General features: G+C 37.9%; 1 protein-coding gene across 1 annotated transcript; it reads right to left on the bottom strand.

Annotated features, from left to right (window-relative positions):
• Positions 1-3,072: 3,072 nt before the first annotated feature.
• On the bottom strand, positions 3,073-24,164 carry LOC148853624 (AUGMIN subunit 6-like). Its single transcript, XM_088983534.1, has 13 exons — positions 23,403-24,164; positions 23,255-23,311; positions 23,012-23,106; positions 20,564-20,714; positions 17,986-18,111; positions 17,705-17,864; positions 10,244-10,304; positions 9,834-10,155; positions 7,742-7,867; positions 4,722-4,883; positions 4,382-4,634; positions 3,779-4,252; positions 3,073-3,330 (listed from the first exon to the last, which is right to left on the bottom strand). Exons 1-13 carry the CDS (start codon positions 23,616-23,618, stop codon positions 3,290-3,292), a joined length of 2,244 nt encoding a protein of 747 aa, XP_088839660.1. The 5' UTR covers positions 23,619-24,164; the 3' UTR covers positions 3,073-3,289.
• Positions 24,165-24,511: the final 347 nt, after the last annotated feature.

Here is a 24,511-nt window from a genome sequence, read left to right as displayed (position 1 = left end):
TTGGTACGTTGGTAAATGGTGGGGAAAAAAAAGTTGGTAAATGGTTACCGGCATCACCGGTGACCGGTGTGCATCACTGTCTTCGGAATCTTCGGATAACACGTCTTTTTTGTAGCGGACCCGGGCCAGTGGGCCACATCCATGTCTCGTAAGTAGACAATAGCCATCGTCCATTTGGGGAGACGGGATCTGCTCCTCACACCTAGCGCCTTACACGCACGTCCTATCATGCATTGTAAATCGTACTTTTTAGTTATTGTTTACGAGAAATATTTCTAATGTACGGTGGATATGGATGTGAGGCGCCCATTTGTGAGGAGCAGATTCCATCCCCGTGAAGAGTTTACATCACATCTCACAGTACATTCGGATTGTGTATTAAGAGCATCTCCTGTAGGGGTATTGATGTGATCACTGAGCTCCATTTGGAATATGATTAAGCTAAGCCAAATTACAACCCTGGCAAGATAAGAAAAAAATTCTTTCCATCTGGACACATCACTATACAAGAGTTCTGATTCTGTACCCATGACAATTTTACCCACGCCTGCCTATATAACATCGCAGCCACATTGGGAGCATCTCATCTTCCTACATGTTATATGCACGGGATGTTTACTGTTTTGTGGGTAAGTGGATAGAATTCTTGTGGGTAAGAGATTGGAGTGACAAAAGTGTGACATCTGGGGTCTTTGAGTGGGTGATATCACTAATGCAACCACAAAGCATGAATCAAGCAAACAACACGTAATGTGCCACTTATCACATGCCTATTGGGCGTCTTGTGGGAGGGGTATGATTGGACAAAGATTTTTAGATATTTTACTTAACAAAAATATGGTTGTATCGGATCTGCTGAACATAACACGAGCTTGCCCCACAGTATATCATTGCTGTGTATTGAGAACATTTCCCAATGATGTACCGGTACTATCATCGGGAGATGTTCTCAATACACGGCAGGGATGTGCTGTGGAGCATTGTGGGGCAGAGATGTGAACTCAATATAACACATTGTTGGCCTAATTCACTATGCCTCACATCGGAAATATGGACGATTTAAAGTATAACTGGTGTTAATGATATGCAACTGGATGACCATGACCAGTACATCCAAACTGATTTATCTTTGGAATTGGTTCCAATTTGGAGACCAGATCTGCTCCTTCCACGGGGCGCCTCACACCAACCTCACGCACATCATAGCATGCATTGAGAACATCTCTTGTACTTATAAGTTATTATTCATGGGAGATGTTCCCAATACACGGTGGATGTGCATGTGAGGCACCCCTGTGTGAGGAGCAGATCCAGTATCTGCAATTTGCAGATGTTATTTTACCCTCACATTAATGTTTTAATCCACCTCACAGCACCTGTAGCGGTGTATAAAGAATATCTTTGGGCTCATTTAGGAAAGAGTACAAATACAAATATATACAGTGTAAATATATATAAAATAATACTCATTTTGGAAAGAATACAAATACAAATATATACAGTGTAAATATATACAAAATACAAGATTTTACATGCTACATATTTACATTTCTATTCCTTCCAAACATAACCTTACGAATTCAGATTTACTCCTCACGCGCTTCTCACACCAACCTAACAGCAAATTGCAACCATATATTGAGATTGGGATCATTTCATCAAGTGAGGAGAAAATCCAATATTTGGAGATCCCGAACCCAAATCTGGATTCTCAAGAATCTTGCTGTAAAGGTATAAACGTATCTCTCATTTGCCTGTTGTGTAAGGAAGAGGGCGAATCTCTGGATCATGCTCTGTTTCTTAGCAACCATACTCCCAGGATTTGGTTAGTTTCTTGTATGGGCTATAGATCTGATGAATTTGACTCATCACCTCCCCCCCGCCGACTTGGTTTAACATATCCCTAAGAGATCGTTCAACCATGTTTCAAGATGATTCATCAATTTCTTCCTATTGTGCTCTATTAGTATAGCTTATATAGAACTATAGAAGAACAGGTGCAGTCGCATGAATAAAGAGACACAAATATGAAGATATTCCCGATTGACAGCTGAAAAAGGCTGAGGACAGTGAGCATGATTTTGTGAGGATTGAATCAGGACGTCTCCTTTTTCTGGTGATGGTTTTTCTGCTGTTGGTGTCTTCATTTCAGATCGTTTTTCAGGTTTCTTTTAGCAGCTCTCTCAGAACTGATACTCTCTCATTTTTGCTAAAGCTAGTGCCTTCATGGCGGGTCTTTACTTGGCAAAGCAGCTCAGTGGCCTTTTTGGTTACTCCCCAAAAAGACATTTGGCTGATTTTGGATGATATCAAGGCTGAGCTTAGTTCTTTTAATTCGGTCTGTATTAGATATGTGCCGCGGCTCAAAATTTTAGAGCGCATTTCCTAGCTAGCAAAGCTTGTACCAATAGAGTGGATTGTAACTCTTTAAACTGGTATTCATCTGATTCTGAGTTTTATGAATGATCTCTCTTCTCACCAAAAAAAAAAAAACAGCAAAACAAAACAAAAGTTGATTCCTTCAATAACCTTTAAGTTTTTCTACGCGAAATTAATTTATTCAGTTAGCAACCCACTTACACACTATTTGGGCATCGAATACCTATCGACGTGGAAAAGCTCATAGTTCAGATCAAAAACGTGCCAAAGGTGGTGAATTAGATTATAAACGCTGATAAAAAGCTTCCAATTAACACTAGGTGCAGTACAATTCAAACGGAGTAAGAAACCATCTTTTGGATGCCGGCTACATACCTAATAATCGCTGTTCGGGTATCAGTTGTTTTCAACAGCAAAAAAAAAAATCCGAATCGACTCAGTAGGAGCGGTAAATTTCCACCTATCAGATCACCCACTCACCCAGGCCCAAGGGATTGAGAACCAACAAAACTCAGACGTTATCATCCCTGTTTTTGGTTCACATTAATGGAGATAAATGTGATGGGTCAGGCGGTCAGCCTGTCAAAACATCTGATCCAGGCTGGCTTTAAGACCCAGGAGATATAGATGGAAGCCAAGTGTTAGTCCATGCTCCCTTGTACACCAGTGTAATTACAGTTGTGGCTTCAAAAATAGGACAATTTAAAATTTCTTGTTCATTAGTATGAAGATAAACGGAGATAATGGCATTTAGAATAAAATAATACAAACAATAAGTAATACAAAAAACAATGACGAGATGAACAATATCACTGCATAACCGATTGCACCTAACTGTTACTGCAGTTTGTACTCGAATTGATTGAGATGCTTCCCAAGCCCATCATAGATACCAGGTCCAAGCTCAGCCTCAACGTTCCATTAAGGCTGTGTCTGTTTCAGACAATGGAGCTGCAGAGTAAAACGAACAAAAAAGATAAACTCCTTATAGAACAAGGAGAAAGCGGACAATAAAAGAAAGTTCTGCATATTAAGCACAGGTGACTTCTCCATGTATAAGCGTCCGAAGACCCCCCCCCACAAAGAAATATGATCTTAACAGCTAGAAAAATATCCGTTTGGTTGCCTAGGAAGTAGAAAAACAACACGGTAAACTTCTGGGAGAAGACATCAGGTGCCGGTCCAAATGATTTGAGAGTTGAACTAGGTGCGTCCAGACAATAATTAAAGAAAAAAAATAAAGGTGATAATTAAAGAAGCAATCTAAACACCCCTTTATGGTGTGTCATGCCTAATAGAAGTACCCAAACATCATATGGTTTTCCAATAAACATAAACACACTAAAGAACACTAGAATAGAGACACGTAAAGCATTGAAAAGATCAAAATTTCACATACCAAGCAAATCCTCGTATGAATCTTCTAAGAGTGATGTCTCCATTAGCAACGGAGGAGAGAAGACCTGATCCTGAGTATCTTCCAAGTCATAAAATGTCTTTTGGATATCAGAAATACCGTAATTTGAACCAGAAACTGAAAGAAACCCATTAACATGGTCATCAAAATCAGTTTCAATCAACATGTTTGGCATTTCTTCATACTTGCTCCCATCATGGCTAATGGAAGCACTATTCTTAAGCAAGCAGGCGTCTGGTGGAGAAACAAGTTGTTGTTTATTCTTGGTTGGAACTGATTTGGTTTCTAGGCCAACAGAAGAAAATGAACTCGCTGAAAGGGGTACAAAGAAATGTTCTGAGCTATCATTGGCATTACTCTCCCGTGAGCCTGTATTGCATAATTGTACAGTAGGCATTGAAAGAGCAGCTTCCCGAACAGATCTCCTCAAGTTCTGGACATAGTTACTATCACTTTCTGTGAAACAAAAACAAGAGTCAACTCCCCTGGCTAGAACAAAATTATGATGCTATTCAACTTTAGCAGAAAACTGACAAACCATGGAAATGGACATAAGGTGGGTAACAACAAAAAAGGATTGCAAACCTTGTGGTGAATTATCTACATGATTATTCAACAAAGGCTGGTTCAGAGATTTCCCTTCAGACAAATTCTCCACTTGACTAGCTTGAGGAGCTAAAGCATGCCGTTTTTGCACATTTGCACTTCTACCAGTTGAGTTTGAGGTTAGACTAAATAACTGTGGGAGTTTCAAAGCAGGAGAAGTGGCCGGAACTTTTTCAATCTGAACAGTAGAAAGTTTTGAAGTCACCTCAGCGACTTCATCAACGCTGCTTTCCTGCTTAGTTCAGAGATTTTCAGTTAGTCACATGATTTAAGAGAAGAAAAAGACACTGTCAAAGTAAACATTTAAAAGAGCAATTACCACTGTCCTTCCACTACTTTGAACTTGGATGGGTGAATTAGATCTGCCATAGTATGTAGTCATGGGAGGTAGAGTGGATGAAATATTGTTCACTTCTTCTGTGAGCTCTGAAATTGATTTTTTTATTGCTGGAGCAACTTCCTTAAGTTGATTAATGAGCACCTGCACGGTAGATGTTTCCTTTGAAAATAAGTTCTAAAAATGACTAAAAATACAGTATATCATATCACTCTCAGAAGTGATAGACCTGAAGACTAATTCAACAATGAAACTGCCAAAACTAATTGCAGCAACAGCAGAACCAAAATACATTGATAAACTCATAGGGCAAATGACCTTCCAATACTAGAAAACTGGGTTCCTAATTTTCCAAAGAAACTATTCAAGTAAACAAGTTAAGAAAAGTCTTTCAGAGTCCAATTCCTAATCTTCAAGAAAGTTAACAATGGGAAGGGAAAGCACTGTGATGCTTGCGTAGCAATAGACTTAATTCTGCATAATGACAAATGCACCGTATCCTTAACAGATATGAAAATAATGAACTAAGATTGTTATGAGATAAACTACCACAAATACAATTCAAAAACTTGCATTAAAATGTTAAACTAAGAACTGAATTTGGAGCAATCAAATCAGTAATAGATGTATAGGCAGAAAGATGGAAAATCTGTCAAATAATAAAAAAATTGGCATCCTTCAGGCAATCAACCAAATAAAACAGATTAACCATTCTGAAGACCCTAAAGTTCCCACAAAAGCCAAATTCAACAAGAAAAACCCCACATAGGCATGGCAACAAAGATGGTGTTCAGTTTTCATTGAGATCAGAAGGACAATAAATTAGGGAATCTATAACAATCTTATGCCTCTCCCTCCAAAATAGTGCTGTCAATGAGTGGGTTGGGTCGTGTCAGAGTAGACCCAATACTGAACCAATAAGGGGATGTTCAGTACATCTCGTTCAGTACGATGTACGTAAAAAGTTTGGTGTATGCCAGGCTATTTGTCCCCACTGCAGTGTTTTTCAAATGGTAGGTATTAGAACTCATCGGACCTTTGGTAGTGTTCTGTACTATGGTAGCCAGTGTGTTACACAAAGCATTGGAATCTCAAATATAAATATTTTTGTCAAAATATACTCGGTCAGTTTCAGAACATTCCACAGCTTAAAAGAATGTGTCTTCCATGGTGTGGTCCAAAACCAAACAAAATGGATATCTACCAAAGTACCAAACACCACCTACATTCTGTAAATAAGAGACTCAGAACAAACCTATATATTAATTGGGACTATTGGGTCTAACCCAAGAAGACATGATTATGATTGACAGCTATACTCATTCATTAAATTGACGCATTTTGGTATGATAATATATTAATAACATTACAAGTTCACCATGAGAAAGTAATGTAATTACATATATATAGTCAGTTAAGGTCTATCAACCCAATTGTAATTGTGACGCAATAGCAAAACCCACCAGAACTGACCCAATTATAATTGAGACATATAAGGATTAATATCCGTATGGATGGTGAGCTGGCAGCAGACTCGGTATTTGAGAAGAATGCAGTTTTGGATATGGAAAGAATCATTGATCACAATAAGGACTCACATGTTCTTGAGAAAATCCCTAGACCCTAATGCAGGAAGGAGATTCAGAAGCCAGAAGAGTATGCAAGCTGTCCAAGTGTCAAAAGTTTTTGCTAGATTGAGAGGGGGTTTATTTGGAATGGTGCCCTAAAGAAGGTGAAGAAAACAGAGAAAGCCACAAAGAGAAGCAAAAAGGGTGTTGGTATAGACTCAGGAGGTGCTAAGTAATTGAGTATTACAGTTATGCAGGAGTCATCTGGAAGGAATGCCTTTTCTTTGGTGGGTTTTTGTTGGGTCTGTAGTTTGATTCACTTGACAACTTGTTGTATTAGGTGGAGGATTATGTCATTATGTTTTTTAATTTCCTGGGACTCTTGTAATTGGCTTTTTCTCATTAATGAAAATTTTTGTTATTGATCAAAAAAAAAAGTTCCCGGGGCTTTGGGCTTTCTGTTTTGGGTGTTTTCTTTTGTTGATTTGGGAAGCTGGTACCTTTGGGCCTTAGAGAAGAACAGTAGTATCTGGATCTCTTTGTCTTGTTGGGTGATGTCTTATCACCTTGTTGTATCCTTCTTTTTAAATTCAATAAATTTTCTTTTTGATTTATTACCAAAAAATAATTTACACCCACTCTATATTATTGGGTCAGGCTGGTTCTATCAGATCTATCCAATGCATTGACAGCCTACCTGTAGATCCTTTTCTAACCTCGTACCCTCAGTTCCTCACAATATAACTAATAAAATAAGAAAGCTTAGCAAGAATGCACCTAATGGATTACAACAGACAAAGGTTACTCAATAGCCAAATGAGAATCCTTACAATGTGCTTCCCTGAAAAGTTCACCTGCCACCAAAGAGAAACATTTTTCTCTAGATTTATGAATAATTTCCTAGTTGATGAGAGAAACAAGGTATCCAGCCGTTCCCAGAAAAGTACATCTAGATACATCAAATTCTCAAAAAGACCTTCATTAAGACCTTAAACACCACAAAACCGTATTGCCATATATTAAAAAGTGAGCCTTATTGGACTTATCCTTTGCCCAGTAGAGATTACAAGTTGCCAACTACTTGGCAAGCATCTCAACAACATCTCAAAGCTCAATAGATTTCTGTAGCTCTCAGAGAAGCCAACAAACTTGAGAAGCCATAGTCCACCTTACATAAAAATGCTAGGATCTATAACACTAGATAGAGACAAAAGTTCCATCCTTTCTTTCATTAAGAACCCAGATCTCATATAAATTATACCCACAAGGGTAAAGAAACTAGAAGGTAATGGAAAATTCCATTTAACTGCAAAAGGAACAACTGAATTTAAAAAAACAAAGATTAAAAAAAACACAAAAGAAGAAGCAAATAAACTTCAAAGATTACAGCAATTGCATGCTGCAAGAGTCATCTCTCTAATAATGTTTAAATACCTGTATGCTAGCTAAATGTTGCCAATGTTCTGCAAGTGTTGTTGCTAAAGATTCAGCATGGCCACCAGTACCTTCATCATGATCACTTCGTAGAAGTTCTGGACCCTCTCCATCGTTGGCCTTGGCCTACAATATCATATGCGAGTGACGGCATGTTAATATTTTAAAACTAACAAAGAAAACCAGATTATGGAAAAAGAAAACAAGATAAGAAAAAAATTCCGACCTACTAGAGGATTTGGTGTCAAGAGCAAATATGACATTAACATAAATGGTTGGAAATTGGAACTAAGGACCTACTAGAGGTTCCATTTTGCAATGCCCCCCGAAGGATATTAGCTCAATTGACCTCATTTTGATAGCAATATCAGATGGGATCACTGTAGGGTCTGATGAAACTCTGCGAAGATCTATGGTGGGGGATAAACTTTCATGCCAAACCTATCCTAGGACTTTTGCCTTGTGCAATAACAAGAAATAAACTATTTCCAAATTGATCTCGTTTGCATATGAGGGTTTATCTCAGAAATTGGGATTGAGAGGTTACAAAATTGATGAAGTCGTGAACCTTCTGGAAGATTTGAAAGGTGTTTTTCTCTCTCCATCTGGGGTAGGCAAAGGAATTTGATGTCCAACCCAAAATGGGTTTTTTCATATGCTTCATTTTTTAAAACATCTTACCAGAACAACCTATTATTCCAATCTTTTCCTTCTAAAGCCATTTGTGAGGGTCCCTTTCCTCCAATGGTTGAAGTTTTCTGCTAGGAGGTTACACTACAGATTGACAATACCAGACAAGACAGAAGGCTTAATTACTCTGCCCTTGTGTGTCATCTGTTTTAAGAGTGTGGAGAGTTTAAATCTTTTGTCTTGCCAGTTCAAGCAAGGCGTGTGCCTTAAAATGCACCTTATTATGCACATAGGCATGCCCTTTTGATATACTGACAATGGTGGCTAGTCCACCACTCTCCCTGTTTGGGACAGCTTGCTACAAGACAAAGCATTTTACAATATTATGGGCATCAATTTTTTTATTATTATCACATAATAGATTTTCTAAACTGCTAAACTATAATTCCTTACTGCAGTTACAGACTTGGAATAGCATAAATGAAAATATTTTAGTCTTATACCAACCAACAGGAAATCATCATCATTAACATCATCTAATCCTGTCCCAACTATATAGAGTCGGCTACAAGCATCCTACTCCACCTTTCTGTCCTCGGTACCATATCCATTATTAATGTATATGGTACTGCTCACTACACAGCTGGATAAAACTAGTCCAAAGATGTTGTCCTAATATGTGTGCACATGTGCAAGTGTTTGGAAAAGCCAACTACTAGGCAAGATCAGTGTGGATGATCATGTGGCCCTATCCATAACATCCATCATATATAGGACCCCCTAGATCAGTTATGCATCCACTACTGTAGTCCATATCAGTAGCATACCTTGGTTCGAAGTTTGCCAAAATTATAGCAGCCATTCAATTTTTCAATTTACCCCATGGGAAAAGAATGGAGAAACTCACGAGTTCCCCTTGGGTCCCTAAAATAGGTTATCATGTGGAAGAAGATTCCTGGGTTGTTCGGGAAAACTCACCAAACAACACAACTAATCCTTCCCATACACAGTTAAGACACATGTATAGTTAAAACGGCAAGATGAATGGGACTACTTTAGCCAATGAATATCTAACTGGAAAAAAAACACACACACACAAATTAAAAGAAACAGAAACCAAGAAAAAGACCCCTTCAGCCTAACTTTATTAAAGAAACAACTACATGTCGTGGGTGAGAAGCTTTTGCTTTCCTCTTCTTTGTACCTTTTTTCAAATTCCATAATATGTTTGTAATCATTTTATCAGTCGTGACCTTAAATGAGAAGAATCAGATAACGCCAGAAAGGAATAATAATCATATTTCGTATGTGGGAATAGAATCAATGAATCATCATTACCACCTAAGCCTTGTTCCAGCCATAAGGGTTCGGCACATGAATCCCGTTTTGCCATTCTGTGCTGTTCAGTGCCATATCCTTATGTGGGAATAAAATAATAATATAAAACAAAATAATGACTTACCAGATTAAGTGACTGTTTATGAATACGCTGTAAAGCATGCGTCCAACGCCTGAGAACTTCTGCTATGTCAACGACAGGATGGACTCTTCCACTTCTATCATCCACTCGAGAATAGGTTTCATTATTTGCTTGTAGATGAGTTGAATCTACACTGTTTTTCTGTTTTTCCCTATTGACATTGATAAATGGCCCATCTACTGGTTCTCTATCATCTGCATGTGTTGAACTTGGATCACCAGGTTGAATAGACAAAATATCAGAATAGGGAACCTGGGAACTTTGATCCATAGCTGCAAGCAAAGATGATCCAGAGATGCGGTACCTGGATAGGAACGTTGTGTATTTATATGGAGAGATAAGTAAAATTCCATGCAAAGATCATAAAAGGAGGAAGAGTGAAAGAGGATTACCTATGCTCACGATGAGCTATCAAGTCCTCAATAGGGCCTGAAGCAAGAACTTCATGTTGACCTGTAAATAGAAATAAAAACTAAGTATTCTTATTTAAACAGGATAAATTTTTTTGATTTCATTAAACACCAAACTGCACACAAAGTATGCAGAGAAGTGTACAACATTGGGCCTCCCAAGAGAGGCCTCACCACAACTAACAGCAGAAACAAAAACAAATGACAGCAACTCATTTATTGCAAATTAGCAGCTTGTCCTGGGCATCCCCATTCTAAACAAACTTCTCCAACCCCAGGCTTAGCCAGAGAATCAGCCATCATGTTGGCACTCCTAGGCACCCACTTGAATGAGGCATTCAATGCAGCACCTAGAGCATGAGCCAGTCTGACTAGAGGTCTGGATTTTCATGGGATTTCACTTTGACCTGTCATCCAACATAAAACTACTTGACGGTGACCACTTCCACATTCCTTAAAATCCTGTCTAGTAAACAACTTCAAACCTTGAACCAAAGCCAGCAGTTCAGCCCTTGAAGAATTCCCTTGGCCTGCCAGACCTGAAAAGCTTAGAATGATACTGCCCCCATGGTCCCTAACAATTCCCTCCCACTCCCAAGGGATTTCCAAGGCTGCAACTGTCAGAATTGAGTTTGAACATCTCTATATCGGGGGGGGGGGGGGGGGGACCAATTGACCACCCATTGTTGTCTCCTAATCTGAACATCTGTCACCACCTGCCACTCCCTAAGCAAATCATTGATAGAAACACCTTGAAATTCCCCACGAATCACAGCCCAATGAGCTACCCTTTTGAGGTTGTTTCAGCACCTTTAATGGAGTTTTTCTCCCTCAAACCATATTTATTTGGCTCGTTTTATATCTCTAGGAAGACGGGAAGTGAGTCTCGTAATTTTTTGAACACTAGAAATTTTTTTGGGGGGTTTTCTTCTTCCTATATTTTGCCACCCAGACTATTCTTGGGGCTGTTGTTGCTTCTTAGCCATGTGTTGGCTCTTCCCTTGGCCTTGTTGTGTGCCGGTGGTGCATTGGAACTCTTTGTGACTCTTAAAGTTATTCCTAGTTAAGGAATGGAAGCTTCTAGGGATGTTACATTCATCAAGTCCTCCACCTTTTTCCAGTCATCTTGTCCTTATCTTTAGGGGGAGAATGTTAGTGAAGATTGGACTCCCTTTTATCTTCCTATACCAGACTCATCTTCTACTTCCAATCCATCTTCTACTACCATTCCTTCACCTCCTCCTCCTCCCCCTCCTATGTATCTCGTCCTCGGTCTTAGCAACAGTTTTTTATCAGGCAGCAGAAAAAGGAGGCTCTTAATGCTGAATGTCCATAACAATCTAAACACCCAAACTCAAGTAACCTTGATGCTACTCCTCTTGAACCTACTCATGCTCCTATCATTGATCTTGACCTTGATCTTCCCATTACCATCCGCAAGGTAAAGAGAAAGTGCACCAACTATCCCATCACCAATTATGTTTCTTATGATGCTCTCTTACCCTCTTATTGTGCATATATCTAAGCTATCTCTTCTGTTTCTACTCCCCATAGTGTTACAAAGGCAGTGCAATCACCTCATTGGAAAGAAGCTATGAACCTGGAGATGGATACCCTCATAAAGAACCAGACTTGGGAGCTTGTTTCTCTTCCCAAGGATAAATCTATAGTTGGATGTAAGTGGGTGTACATAGTCAAACACAAGATTGATGGCTTTGTTGAAACTTGAAAGAAACTAGGCACGGCTGGTAGCCAAAGGGTATACTCAGACTTATGGCACTAATTATTAGGAAATGTTTGCTCTAGTAGCTAAAATCAGTTCTATCCATGTGATTTTGTCTCTTGTGGCACACTTCTCTTACTTTTTATATCATATGGATGCGAAAAATGTCTTTCTTAATGGACACCTAAAGGAGGAAGTTTATATGGACCTACCACCAGGAGAGCCTTCCTAATGGTGAGGGAAAAGTTTGTCGCTTAAAGAAGTCTTTGTATGAACTCAAACAATCTCCTAGAGCTTGTTTTTTTTATCAATAACAATAGAACTTTATTAATGATGTGAATATTTATAAAGCTTTAGATACAATAGGGGAGGTAAAAAGTCTTAACTCCCTATCAACAGAATACAATGACAGAAAGTTAATACTTAGCCCAAAAGATAGCCTCCCTATTCACCCCCTGCTTGGCCAGCCCAACTGCAAATGAGTTGGCAGACCTCCTCACCCAGCTATAGTGCATCTCAATGTCTCTGCCCAACCAACAGAATTTTTTCGTTTCATTGTTATAGCTCCACAAGCCACTGTCCTCTTCCTTCAGCCAGCTAATCACCACCTTCGAGTCACCTTCCAAGGCCAAACATCTGATATTTAGTTCCCTTCCTCTTTGAATTCCTTCCAGAGCTGCAAGGATCTCAGCCCTAAGAGAGTCTCCTTCCCCAATGGGGCCTGAGAACAAGGCAATAACAACCCCCTCCTCATTATTGAACACTCCCCCAATCTCAGAAGGCCCTAGATTCCTCAAACTACTGCCATCAAAATTCAGTTTTATAAATCTAGAGGGAGAAGGGGACCATGAGGGACTAAGAGTCCTCTTACGCAAAGCAGAAGTAGCTATCTCTTTCCAATTTCTTAATAAGTCAGCCAAAGGAAAGTCTGAGAACAGCTCCGAAGATTTTAGCCAATGGACAGCCCTTAAAAGTATTAGATCCAATAGGTTTGCCAAGGTTCTGTCCTTGTTTGAGAAACTCCTAGAGCTTGGTTGAATAGATTCAGAAGAGCAATCTTGGCAGTTGGGTTCTCTCAATCCCAGGTTGATCATACTTTGTTCATAAGAAGGCATGATGATGGGGTGACTATGCTAATAGTTTATGTAGATAATATTGTTTTGACAAGATATGACATCTCTGTAATCTCTTAGTTGAAATCTTTTCTTGCCTCTAAGTTTGAAATCAAGGACCTTGGTGATCTTAAATACTTTTTGGGAATTGAAGCAGCATGATCAAAGAAGGGTATTTTCATTTCTCAAAGAAAATATGTTCTTGACTTGCTCTAGGATGTTGGAAAATTGGGGTGTAAACCCCAATTGACCCCAACCACAAGTTGAATGCCACAAATGGAGATGTTCTTCCAAATAGAGAGGTCTATCAATGATTGGTTGGTCGTCTTCTCTATCTATGTTTGACAAGATTAGATATATCCTATGCAGTCAATGTGGTTAGTCAATATATGCATAAGCCCAGAACCTCTCACATGCAAGTTGTCAACAAGATTCTTGCTTACTTGAAGGGGTGTCCTAGCAAAGGAATTTTATACTCCAATCATGGAAAGTTGAAGATTGAGGCCTACACATATGCAAATTGGGCAAGGTCAATGGACGGCAAAAGATATACTTCTAGCTATTGTGCCTTAGTTGGGGGCAATGTCATATGATCATATCTTGGAGGAGCAAGAATCAATGTGTTGTTGCTCGCTCTAGTGTAGAGGTGAAAGCAGAATGTATGGCAATGGCTCATGGGGTTTCAAAGTTACTATGGTTGAAGATTTTGTTAACAGAAATGGGAATCCCAACAAAAAAAAATCCTATGAGACTTTACTGTGACAATCAGATAGCCATAAACATTGTTCATAATCCTATTCAACATGATCGTACAAAACATATTGAAATGGATAGGGATTTCATCCAAGAGAAAATTGATAGTGGAGAAATCTGCCTGCCTTTTGTAAGATCTGAGGATCAACTTGTTAACTGCTCTACTAAAGGAGTTCACAAGCCAAAGCTCAATAGTAACCTAGGCAAGCTGGGCATGATAGATATCTATCCTCAGCTAGAGGAGGGGTGTTGAGAATATGCAATATGATGAAAGGGCTTTTTTTGGTTTTTCATTTCTTCTTTGTATTTGGGCACCCAGGGGCGAGCAAACTTGCACTTTCAGCAACATTATAAACCTTGTCTCTGGTGTAAACAGTAACTTGAGACACGCCTTCGTAACATTTCTTCTTCTCCCTTCTCCTCCTTTCTCTTCTTCTTCCTTAGTTTTTGGGCTTCACCTTGAACAACTAAGCCTTTCGTGGGTGTTGATGATTTGGTTGATAGCTTCCCAACAAAAAATCTTTACTTTAGGGGGAGTCAGGCTACACCAAACCTCCTTAACCAGGAATGGTTGAGACTTTGTAAGGGGTAATAAGGATTTAAAAAAAGGAGGCACAAGTAAAACAGCCATTGGTATTAGGGAACCAAAATCTATCATCATTCCCCAACAAAGACAAATCAAAGTTTTCAAGTACGATTACAAGAGAAACCAACACATTCAAGATCCCTTAAAGGCCTTCTTAAGCCCAAGTCCTAAACTAAACCATTCTCTCCCAAGGTTGCCAAATCCGCAAAATCTATTTTTAGAATTGGACAATCTATAAATTCTCAGAAAAGTTTAACAAAAAGGAGAGCCTCCCCACCAAGTATCTTCCCAAAACTTCACACCTTGCCCTGAAACCACATCATACCTTATGTTTTGCATGAAGGTAAGCAATAAAGCCAAAATTGATCTCCAAGGGCTTCTCGACATTGCACCTCAGGTAAGCCCTGAGCCCATCCATTTAGGTGCAACCTTTTTGGTTTGTGATGCCCTAGAGCAATGTCTTAAATTCTACTCTTATCATAGACATAAAGAAAACTAAATCAAACCATATCATTGATCATATTTTAAATCCTGCCATTATTACTGTTTCTCAGAAATTTATTAATAAAATAAAAATGCATCTAGTAAAAACTCACATCTAATTGCTTAAATCAACAAGCGACAAGACAAATAGTTGTTTCCTCGTTTCTTCAGCATTGTTTTGTCCATCCCACTTAATAAATTTATATTTTATTCCCTTTCTAAATTTGGTTTTTCAACTATATTATCAATATCGTAATTAATACTTCTAAATTTTACATTATCACTTTGTATTATGTTGTACCATAATTAACTCTACTACATACAGTATTACCATTTCTTGGTGAAATGGTAAAATCTTAGGCTGGAAAGTGTGAGAACATGGGTTCAAGCCAGCTGCTACTTTGTGCCAAAAAAAGAATGCAAAGGGTTAGGTCCATATCCAATCCAGCCCTTCCAAGAACCTGAATAGATAGTACCAGCATGGGGACATTACTTTTGTTTCAAGTGTGTGTGTATACACAATTTTTCATATAATCAAGATCAAGTTTTGACTTTGAAATCAGTTCATTTATAGATAACATATTCTTGGGAAATTTATGATGTACTCGCCCTCGGAATTTTTTATTGGTTTTCTAAACGTGTTGTCCCAAACCCACCACCTATGCTACTCCCCCCCCCCCCAAATTGTGATGGATTCCCCTACCTGCCACTGCTCCCAACCGTAAAAACTCATAAAAAATTATGAGGTGGACTGAACAGTAAAAACCCTTAGACTCTTTTCTGTACATTTGTTTCCATGTTAATAAAAAATATTTGTTACTGAGAGAATAAAAGAGAATGGATGGGTAGATGGTTGACGCCTGACAAGCAAAAAGAGCTATAAAATATCATAATTGGGTTGGTGAAACTTCTTGCCATGTCATTATGACTATATATACTTTTTTTTAAAGTAATCATCTATAATATTAACAAGGATTGTATATGCTTCGTGCACAGTCCTGACCAAATAACAAAGAAACATCAACAAAAAGGAAGATCACACTCTGGCCATCCAGAACCTTATACAAAAAGGCCTAAACAAAAATGATATGCTAAAATAGGAGAGTGATAACCTACCCTCACAGAATAATAAAAAACTGAAAGTATATTAGTATAGACTTTGGCTGCCACTCTAACTGATACCCATGTTACAACACAGGCATTTTTTATCAGCAAAGAACATTTTTATTAATTATTGAGCTGATGAGTACATTACAACTAGACTGGGTCTGGATGCCCAACCACCCAAATTTTATCTTTAGACTATTTACAACAGAGACATTTTTTATCAGCAAAAAGCATTCTTATTAATTATTGAGTTAGTGATTACATTACAACCAGACTGGGTCTGGATACCCGACCACCCATTTTTATCTTTAGACCTTTACAATTCTGCCCAGAAATATTGCTCCCTGTTAACCTCTTGTTTGGCCAAGGAATCTGCCTCCCATTAGCAGTTCTTTTAACCCATCTGAATGTTGCAACAATTTTCCTTGCTAACTTCTCAATTTCCCTCAAAGTCCGCCTATAAATTCAAGCTCTTTTTTTTTGGTAAAACTATAAATCCAAGATCTTTTTTTTTGTTCTTTCTGTTTGAGGGTACCCCCCTTTATGGCTTTACCAAAATAAGAACACACCAAAAATCATTGACCTAAAGTAATACAGTAATACCTAAAAGTTAACTATAGAAAAAAAAAAGAATTGGCCATTATAATGTGCATAGGAATTAACAAAGGCTATTATAATCTGTTGGATGAGAAAACAGAATTTGATTCCATTGAAGGTTAGACCACTGGTGAGACAAGCACAACATTTGGGCTTCTTATTGACTAGCTCATTCAAATGGGTGCTTAGAAGTGCTAATGATCTAGCCGACTCTCTAGCTAGGGCAGGAGTGGCAAAAAAATCATCTTGAATAGGGCTATCCAGGGCCAGGTTGTAAACTTGTAATCTTTAACTTGTGTTTCGTTTTTTCCTTGTAATTCTGTCTATAGGGCTTCTTGTGGCAGGAGATGGGCTTGCAGCTTTGGTAGCTTGTTTGTACCTGTTTATGCCAACTGCTTTTTGGAGCAGTGTGGGTGTTTTCATTAATAAAATCTTACCATTGCTTATCCAAAAAAAAAAAGAACTACAAGTGCTATTTACACAAAATGTGAAGGTGTATAGAATCAAAAAAGCATTGTCAAAATTACAATGTTTCAGTCAACATTCATAATGCTAAATGAAGCACATGCAAAGCAATACTGCAATACATGTAAAACATCCAAAAAAAGCTCCATTTAATAACATCTCTCTTGAGAGAGCCATGCACAATAATTTGAACTATCAGTTTGGCTACTTACTAATTACTATTATGACAGTGAACAAGAAAAAGGGCATGAAAAAGCAGCTCCATTTAACAGATTTCTCTTGAGAGAGTCATGCACAATAATTTGAACTATCAGATTGGCTACTTACTATTATGACAGTGAACAAGAAAAGGGTATGAAAAAAGAAGGTTGTATCATAAGATTCAGAACAGTAAGGCAGTTAGGCAGAAATCAGTTGTATTGTTGGGTGGCTTCAGAAGAAAATCCCTTGTAAAATGCACAAATTAGAAAGATATTCAAATTAGGATGGCCAAGGGGCCTATACCTGAATGGGTGCTTGGCACAAATAAAGTTGTACTCTATTTGTATTGCAAATAATACAATCACTAATCTGTTACTGATAGAAAAAGTTCAAAACAGTAAGAGTTGGATAATTACTCTTGCGAGCTAATAAAGACTCCCACAGACGAGTTGCCTTGGAGACTAAATGTGAATTCTGACCCAAGGAACCAGGGATGCGATCATCCCATAGTTCCCCTTCCAACTTTGCTTTGTTCCTCAAGTCCTGTAGTTTTTCCAACTCTTGCTGTAAATAAGCCTGACTTCCAGGATCAGGGAAATTTTGATGTAAGAACAATTGATACAACCATAACCTCTAAGCAGAAAATTCAATATAGACCTCAGGCCCCCGAAAGAAATGTCAAGAAGTTACCCTCTACCTCTTCGGCACAAAGACCACGAAATTCAGCAGTCATTTCATGAGCCAGGTTCGACCACATGGCTTGTCTATGGACAGCTGTATCTGCATTTTTAAGAAACCTCCTTCGTTCAAGTGCAATCCGAGCCTGTTATACATAGAAGGCTCCAGTGAGAGCTAGCCAGCAACCAAAGATGGTTTTGACATACTTGGTTTTAATATAAAGATGAATATGTGATTTACTAGATAAAGAGAGGCAGGGGAGAGGACCATCAAAAAATACAGTGTTGAACTTCTTTGAATCACTACATTTTGTTTTCTAGGCAAACTTTGATAGGGACCATTACTTGGTGTAATGGTAAAAACTCAGGCTGTCAAGCATGAGAACGTAGGTTCGAGTCTGAGAGTGGCCACTTCATGCAAAAAAACAAAAAGGACTGAAATTACAATATCTGACATTCTGACTAAATTCCTTGTATTGTTAACTCTGAAATTTTATTGATTGTGGTAAAAGATTTTATGTACAGTGAGCATTGGCATCCTTTGTTAGGCTAGCAATTGCCACCTAAACACCAATTTTAATTTTTGCTCAACAAACTGATTACCCCCAGAGCAGTTGTTCCCTAGTAATCCCTCGCTTTGGTATTGAATTAGCAATACTATTTGCTGAATAATCTATCATCTAATAGCAAGAGTCATTTCCCTTGCTAGGAACTCTCTGAATGTCTGATAATATTGTAGCATTCGTTGCCTATCATTTTTCAGCCAGCCTACCATACCTTTGAATCTCCTTTTTTTTATCAAACCTTAGAATTTCCTTCTACAACCATGTTCCTCATGCACCTTTTGTCCAACCTGAATCCTTGTAACACAGTAAACAGTTTGTCTCTTGTGGAATCCCCAACACAAAAGGGGCTTAGGGGCCTAAATAGAGGATTAAAGTTGCCCCTTCACTATCTCTAATAACTCCTCCAGTGCCTGAATTACCCAGGCTGCCCAAGCCAAGGTTCAAAGTATCGATACGATGCGCCCCGTATCGGGTGTATCATATCGTATCTTTTGAAAAAGATATGGTCTGAAACGCCTGTTTCCAGGTGTTTCGGACCCCCAACTTTTTTTAATAATAAAAAGCATCTTATAAACTTCCCAAAAAAACAAACTTTGAAAAAAAACTTTAAAAAAAAAAAGTGTGTATCGGTTGTTTCTAAGTACCAATACGATACGGCCGAAATGCGTATCGTATCAATACTTTGAACCTTGGCCCAAGCTACAACCAATAAAGTTAAGCTTCACTTAGCTCATAACTAGTGGAACCGTGGAGGCCATACCTGTGTTCCTAAAGATGAGGAATTAGCCACTATCTACTATCCTCTAAGGTTATCATTCTTAGAATATGGTTCAAAATAACTCCAATGTTTTAACCCCACTAACCACTTCTATGGATTTTTTTTATCAGTAAACTTCTGTGGAAATATTTTCTATGATTGAATCCTCAGAGAACTTTTATTCATAAAATATACTTGCAGGGTTCAAAATATCACAACGTATCAGTGTGTATCATGCAATACGTATCAGTTTTTTAACCCACCCAAATATCCTTGTGCACCTCCACAAGATCTTTCTTTTTTTTTTCTTGATTGAAGAATGAGTCTTAAACAGGCTTTAAACATTTCCAGGAAAGAACCACTTACAACAAAAGAGAGCAAAAAACCAAACCAAGAAACTAGGAAGTAAATGGGCATGAGATTAGCATACAAAATGTAGATTCCATGGTCGCATCACAAAGAAAGAATTTATGAGGTGAAAGGTACTAATTAAGGCCACATGGAATACTTCCCAACAAAATACCCTAATCTTTAGCAGAACTGTTTTGATACCAAATGGATCTTACCAAAAAACCTGCACAAGAGAGGGTTAACAGATCAAAGAACTTAAGAGTCAATCTAAAGCAGAGAGGGTTTAAAGTCTAGAGTCATGTTTTAAGGGATCAAGAAACACTTCCTCCAAAAGATTAACGAGGTTGATTGCTTTAGCATGTTTGAAGTCCCTTAAACCTCCTTTGACCCAAATCCCAAGAAATTATCATATTAGAAAAGAAGGCCAAGTGGGAGATGGGCTTATACTTGTGTGAGGAGATGGAATAGATAATAGAGAAATGATATTTCAACAGTCTGTCTCCCTACAAGAGGTCTTCCCAAAATTTAATTTCCCATCCATTAACAGCCCAACCATGGATGCTACCAAAGACATTGTCCCACAAATTGTCCTGCTCAAGTGTGAATCTCCAAGCCATTTGCTAAGGAAATCTGAAGTTATTTACTCCAATTTTCCAACCCCAACTCCCCTCTCTTACCTTGACTAAATTAGCAAATAATAATATGTTTACTCACTACCCCAACTTAGGTTCCTAATGTACTTAAGATATTCATTGAAGGAGAAGCAAACATCCGTTATGAAAACAAAACTAAATAGACATGACATATTCATATGTGGCTCTTATTATATATATTTAAAAAATAAAGTGATAATAAACAACTATGTAATACTAGTAACATAGAGAGGTCATGAAAACTTTAAGCAGTGAAATAAATCAAGAGTACCTTTGTCACAGGAAGCAATGTAGCTGCATGTGAAAATGCTACATCTGTCAATGAAGAAGGCAATGGATTAGAAGCTACATCTGCCGCAAATGTTCTTCTATGAACCTCTCGTAAAGCATGCAAAGAAAGCTGCCATAGAAGCTCAACAAATCTGCAGTCACCATATGAAACATCTTCCTTAGTTTTAATATACTGATCATCAACATGCATTGCAAAATCTAAGGACTTCAATGATGCAGCACAGTCATAGTGATGAACTTAAAGAAAATATATATACATGCAGATGCAAATATATAACAAAGAAACAGAAAATGACATGCACGCAAACATGACCATAGTGATGAACTTAAAGGAAATATACATACATGTGCATACAAATATATGACAAAGTAACAGGAAATGGAAAAAAAAATGATAACCATTAAAAAGTAAAAAACAAACACAGACACACAGCAAAGAAAAAGAAAATAAAAAACTGAGAACCATTTATAAAAAGTAAAACACACACACAGTTGTGTGTGTGCAAAAGTGGAGGCAGCACAGCCATAGTGATGGACTTAGGTTGTGCTTGGTTTGAAGGAAAAAGTAGAAAAAGGAAGGGAAAGGTTGGGATACCCATACAAGGTTTGTAAAGGTTTCCTACCTTTCCCTTCCTTTCTCTACTTTTTCCTTTAAACCAAACATAGCCTTAAAGGAAATATACATACATGTACATACAAATATATAACAAAGAAACAGAAGATGAAAAACCTGAGGACCATTTATAAAAATTAAAACACACACAACTAGTGTGTACAAAAGCAGAGGCAGCTAGACAACTCCTAGGCATGTTGGCATGGCAAGGCAAGTCAATGCCTACCAGACATAGGCATTACAATCAGTAAAAAAGTATATACAAACTCTATAGTGTCTGCATATAACCATACATAACATACTGTATATAACCATACACACACATTTTACAACAGCTTTTTTATTTGAAAATCATATTTTATAATAGTTATTTATAAATTATTGAACCACAAGTTAAATTAATACATGGTCAAATGACAACTTATACCAGTCTCAGGTAACCACCATGATTCAATGGAAAAACACAACATACACAAAAAGACTATGAATCCTAATTTTTAGCCCTACATTTACTCCTGTCAACTGTAAATGGGATAACATAAACCCATTGATATATAAGGAAGCGTAACAAGTTATTTGGCCCCAGTTAGAAGTTTATATCTATGCCGACCATATGGTTCGCCTAGGCAATCACTTAAGTTACATCTAGACAACGCTTTAACTTCACCAGAAACAGTTTAGTCTCTAGAGAGGAAAATGCTAAACAATAAATTTTAGCTCCCAATAATATAAAAAATATATTTATCTGGTTCGTAACAAGGCCCACTTCTGCATGAAATGTTCAAGACAACTCAAGAGTGATAATCAGATGCACACCAAGACCAGAAAAACTAAATAACAAAGAACCACCAAGATAAGCAGGAAAAGGAAATAAATGCAGTGAGACCGCAAAATATTCTTATAATTCGCTTCAATGATTAGCGTCCTATAAATAGATCTTAGCCTTCAAACATCAAACGCAAAATAAATGGATGCACAAAATATGCGGAAAAAAATAAAGTATTCATGTACTATTAAATATGGAATACAAACTTAGTTATCTCTACCACTACCACTCCTGAGACAATTGGAAACCCATTAATATCTTCCATAGAGTACAGCAGTCAGCAAGCGCCCTTATGTTGAATGATTGAAACTCTCAAAAGCCATGTTTCCATGTGTAGTATACCATTCCCGTGCAACTTGATCAATTGAAGAGACAAAGTTCAAGACTTATCAAAAGCATAGTTATAGCGGTCATCACTCTAATCTTACATCACCGAAGGCATTGTGATAAAATACCTACTCATCAACTCCCACTTTTATAACATGCTATGAATCCCTATTGTTTCCCAGTAAACCTTGCTGAGTAGAAATCACCGTCCAAGAACAAGTTTCTCACCTTGAATTTCTGTCAACCAGGAGACCTAAAGCAAAAGTCCTGGTCCAGCTAAGAGTTTCTTTTATATGAAAAAAGTATTCAGGTGCCAATCAAAGAGTAACTTCTTTATGCACAAGATCGGGTTCACTTCACAATCACGCGTAGAAAACATTTAGAGTTAACTTAATTCACTAGCTTCCACGAAACACTTAATAGCGCTAGAAGCAAAACTCAATGTCAATACTTAACCAGGAGCAGCTTATAATTTCTCAAAACCCCAAAGACAGCTCATACAGAAGCAAGGAATGTCTATCACGGAGACATTCGCAATAAGTGACAATATTAAAAAGAAATGAAAAATTATAGTTGAATTAATGCTTTAAAGACATGGAAAACAAAGAGAGTAGTAAACTAACAATAATGTATGACAGATAAAAATAAAAGAAATAACCAACCTCGGCCCACAACAAGTTGCGAGTGAAGAAACCCTTGAATTGCTTCTAGGAAGGGCCCCCTGTGATTCGAGCTCATTTATAATCCCCTGCACAACCTGGGGAAAACAAACAAAAATGAATTTTATTTAAGGAAAAAAATGTCAGAATCAATAATTTCAAACCAACCAACACGGACGAACCGACGAAGTTTAAACATGTAATTTTGTTGATAGGTGAATCATTAAAAACGTTAGAGAATTTCACCTTACGAAAGTCGCGGGACTGGGCAGAATCGAAGATCGGCCAAACTTTATCGAAATCCTGCAAGATCTCGAGATTAGAGAACCAGAATAATCCAATACAAAATTCAAAAAAAAAGGAGGGTCGAGATCTTTAGAGATAGTTATAGTACCTTAGCGGATTGAATTGGACCTCTCAGTGAAGATAATATGAAATAAAGAAGCTGCTCACCCAATTTAGGGTTGGAATGGCGGAAAAGCCCAACTCGAGGGGTACCATTGTTGCCTCCCACACCGATGATCGCTGGATCGAGCCCTAATAACAAACAGTTGGTGTACATTGCGCTCTCTAGCTCAATCTCTCTCTCCTTCTCTCTGTCCATTGTCATTCCTCTCTACCTCTCTCTCTCCTCGTAGGATTGCTTCTTCTCCCTCCCTTCTGATTTCTGTTTTCGCTTTTTCTCTATTTCACTCACCTTCTTCTCTGTATATTTTTTCGTATTTTTGTGGTTTCGATGGTTCCTTGATTTTATTTTATTGTATTTCGTTCAAATGGTTCTAGTTATTCTTTTACGACCTTCTAGAAATACTTAATCCGGAAATAGACCTTATAAATACAAACAGCTGAAAACAAATTCATCAATTCAAGGGCTGATGCAGAAAAATGAAATGATACAAGGACTTTATTTTAAAAACTTTTTTGTTTGCGCCTTTACGGTAGATGAACTGAGGAAGTTACGAAGAGGCCAACAACATGGATGAATTCGGATTAACTGAACGCCTTGGCCGTTCAACTGGCTGTGAAAAAATAATGAGGTTACTCGCAATAAATTATGGGCCCACTGTAAAAGGTACGAGCCCATGTATTTTATTACTGTCGTGGAACCTTACCATTGGTTCCATAGCCCTCTCAACAGCCTCGCGTTCAACTAACCTTGCTCGCGATTGAGAGATTTGAATTTGAAGGAGTCATGCTAAGCAAAGCGCCAACAAATTTGGATCTCCTCCAATAAAAAAATCGTCCCAACTCGTTCTAAGAATACCTGTGGGAACCGTGATAGACAGTTCTAGTTAGAAGGTGAATCCAACACTATACGAACACGGAGATCATATATACGCCTTACACCTTATCTCTACCGTATATTAGGAATATTTCTCGATAATAAATATAGGAGATGATGAAACATTACTAAGAGATATTACAATACAAAATAGGTACGTGATGTGGGACATTGTGGGGCGCCCCACAAGATGTGAACTCGGTAACACGCGCCTATTAAAG

The sequence above is a fragment of the Nelumbo lutea genome, chromosome 4 (genome assembly GCF_056320005.1).
Source record: "Nelumbo lutea isolate HS-2025 chromosome 4, American lotus-T2T, whole genome shotgun sequence".
Classification (NCBI taxonomy): Eukaryota; Viridiplantae; Streptophyta; class Magnoliopsida; order Proteales; family Nelumbonaceae; genus Nelumbo; species Nelumbo lutea.
The sequence above is the reverse complement of the archived record's forward strand: the minus strand, read 5'-3'. Positions and strand labels throughout refer to the sequence as shown.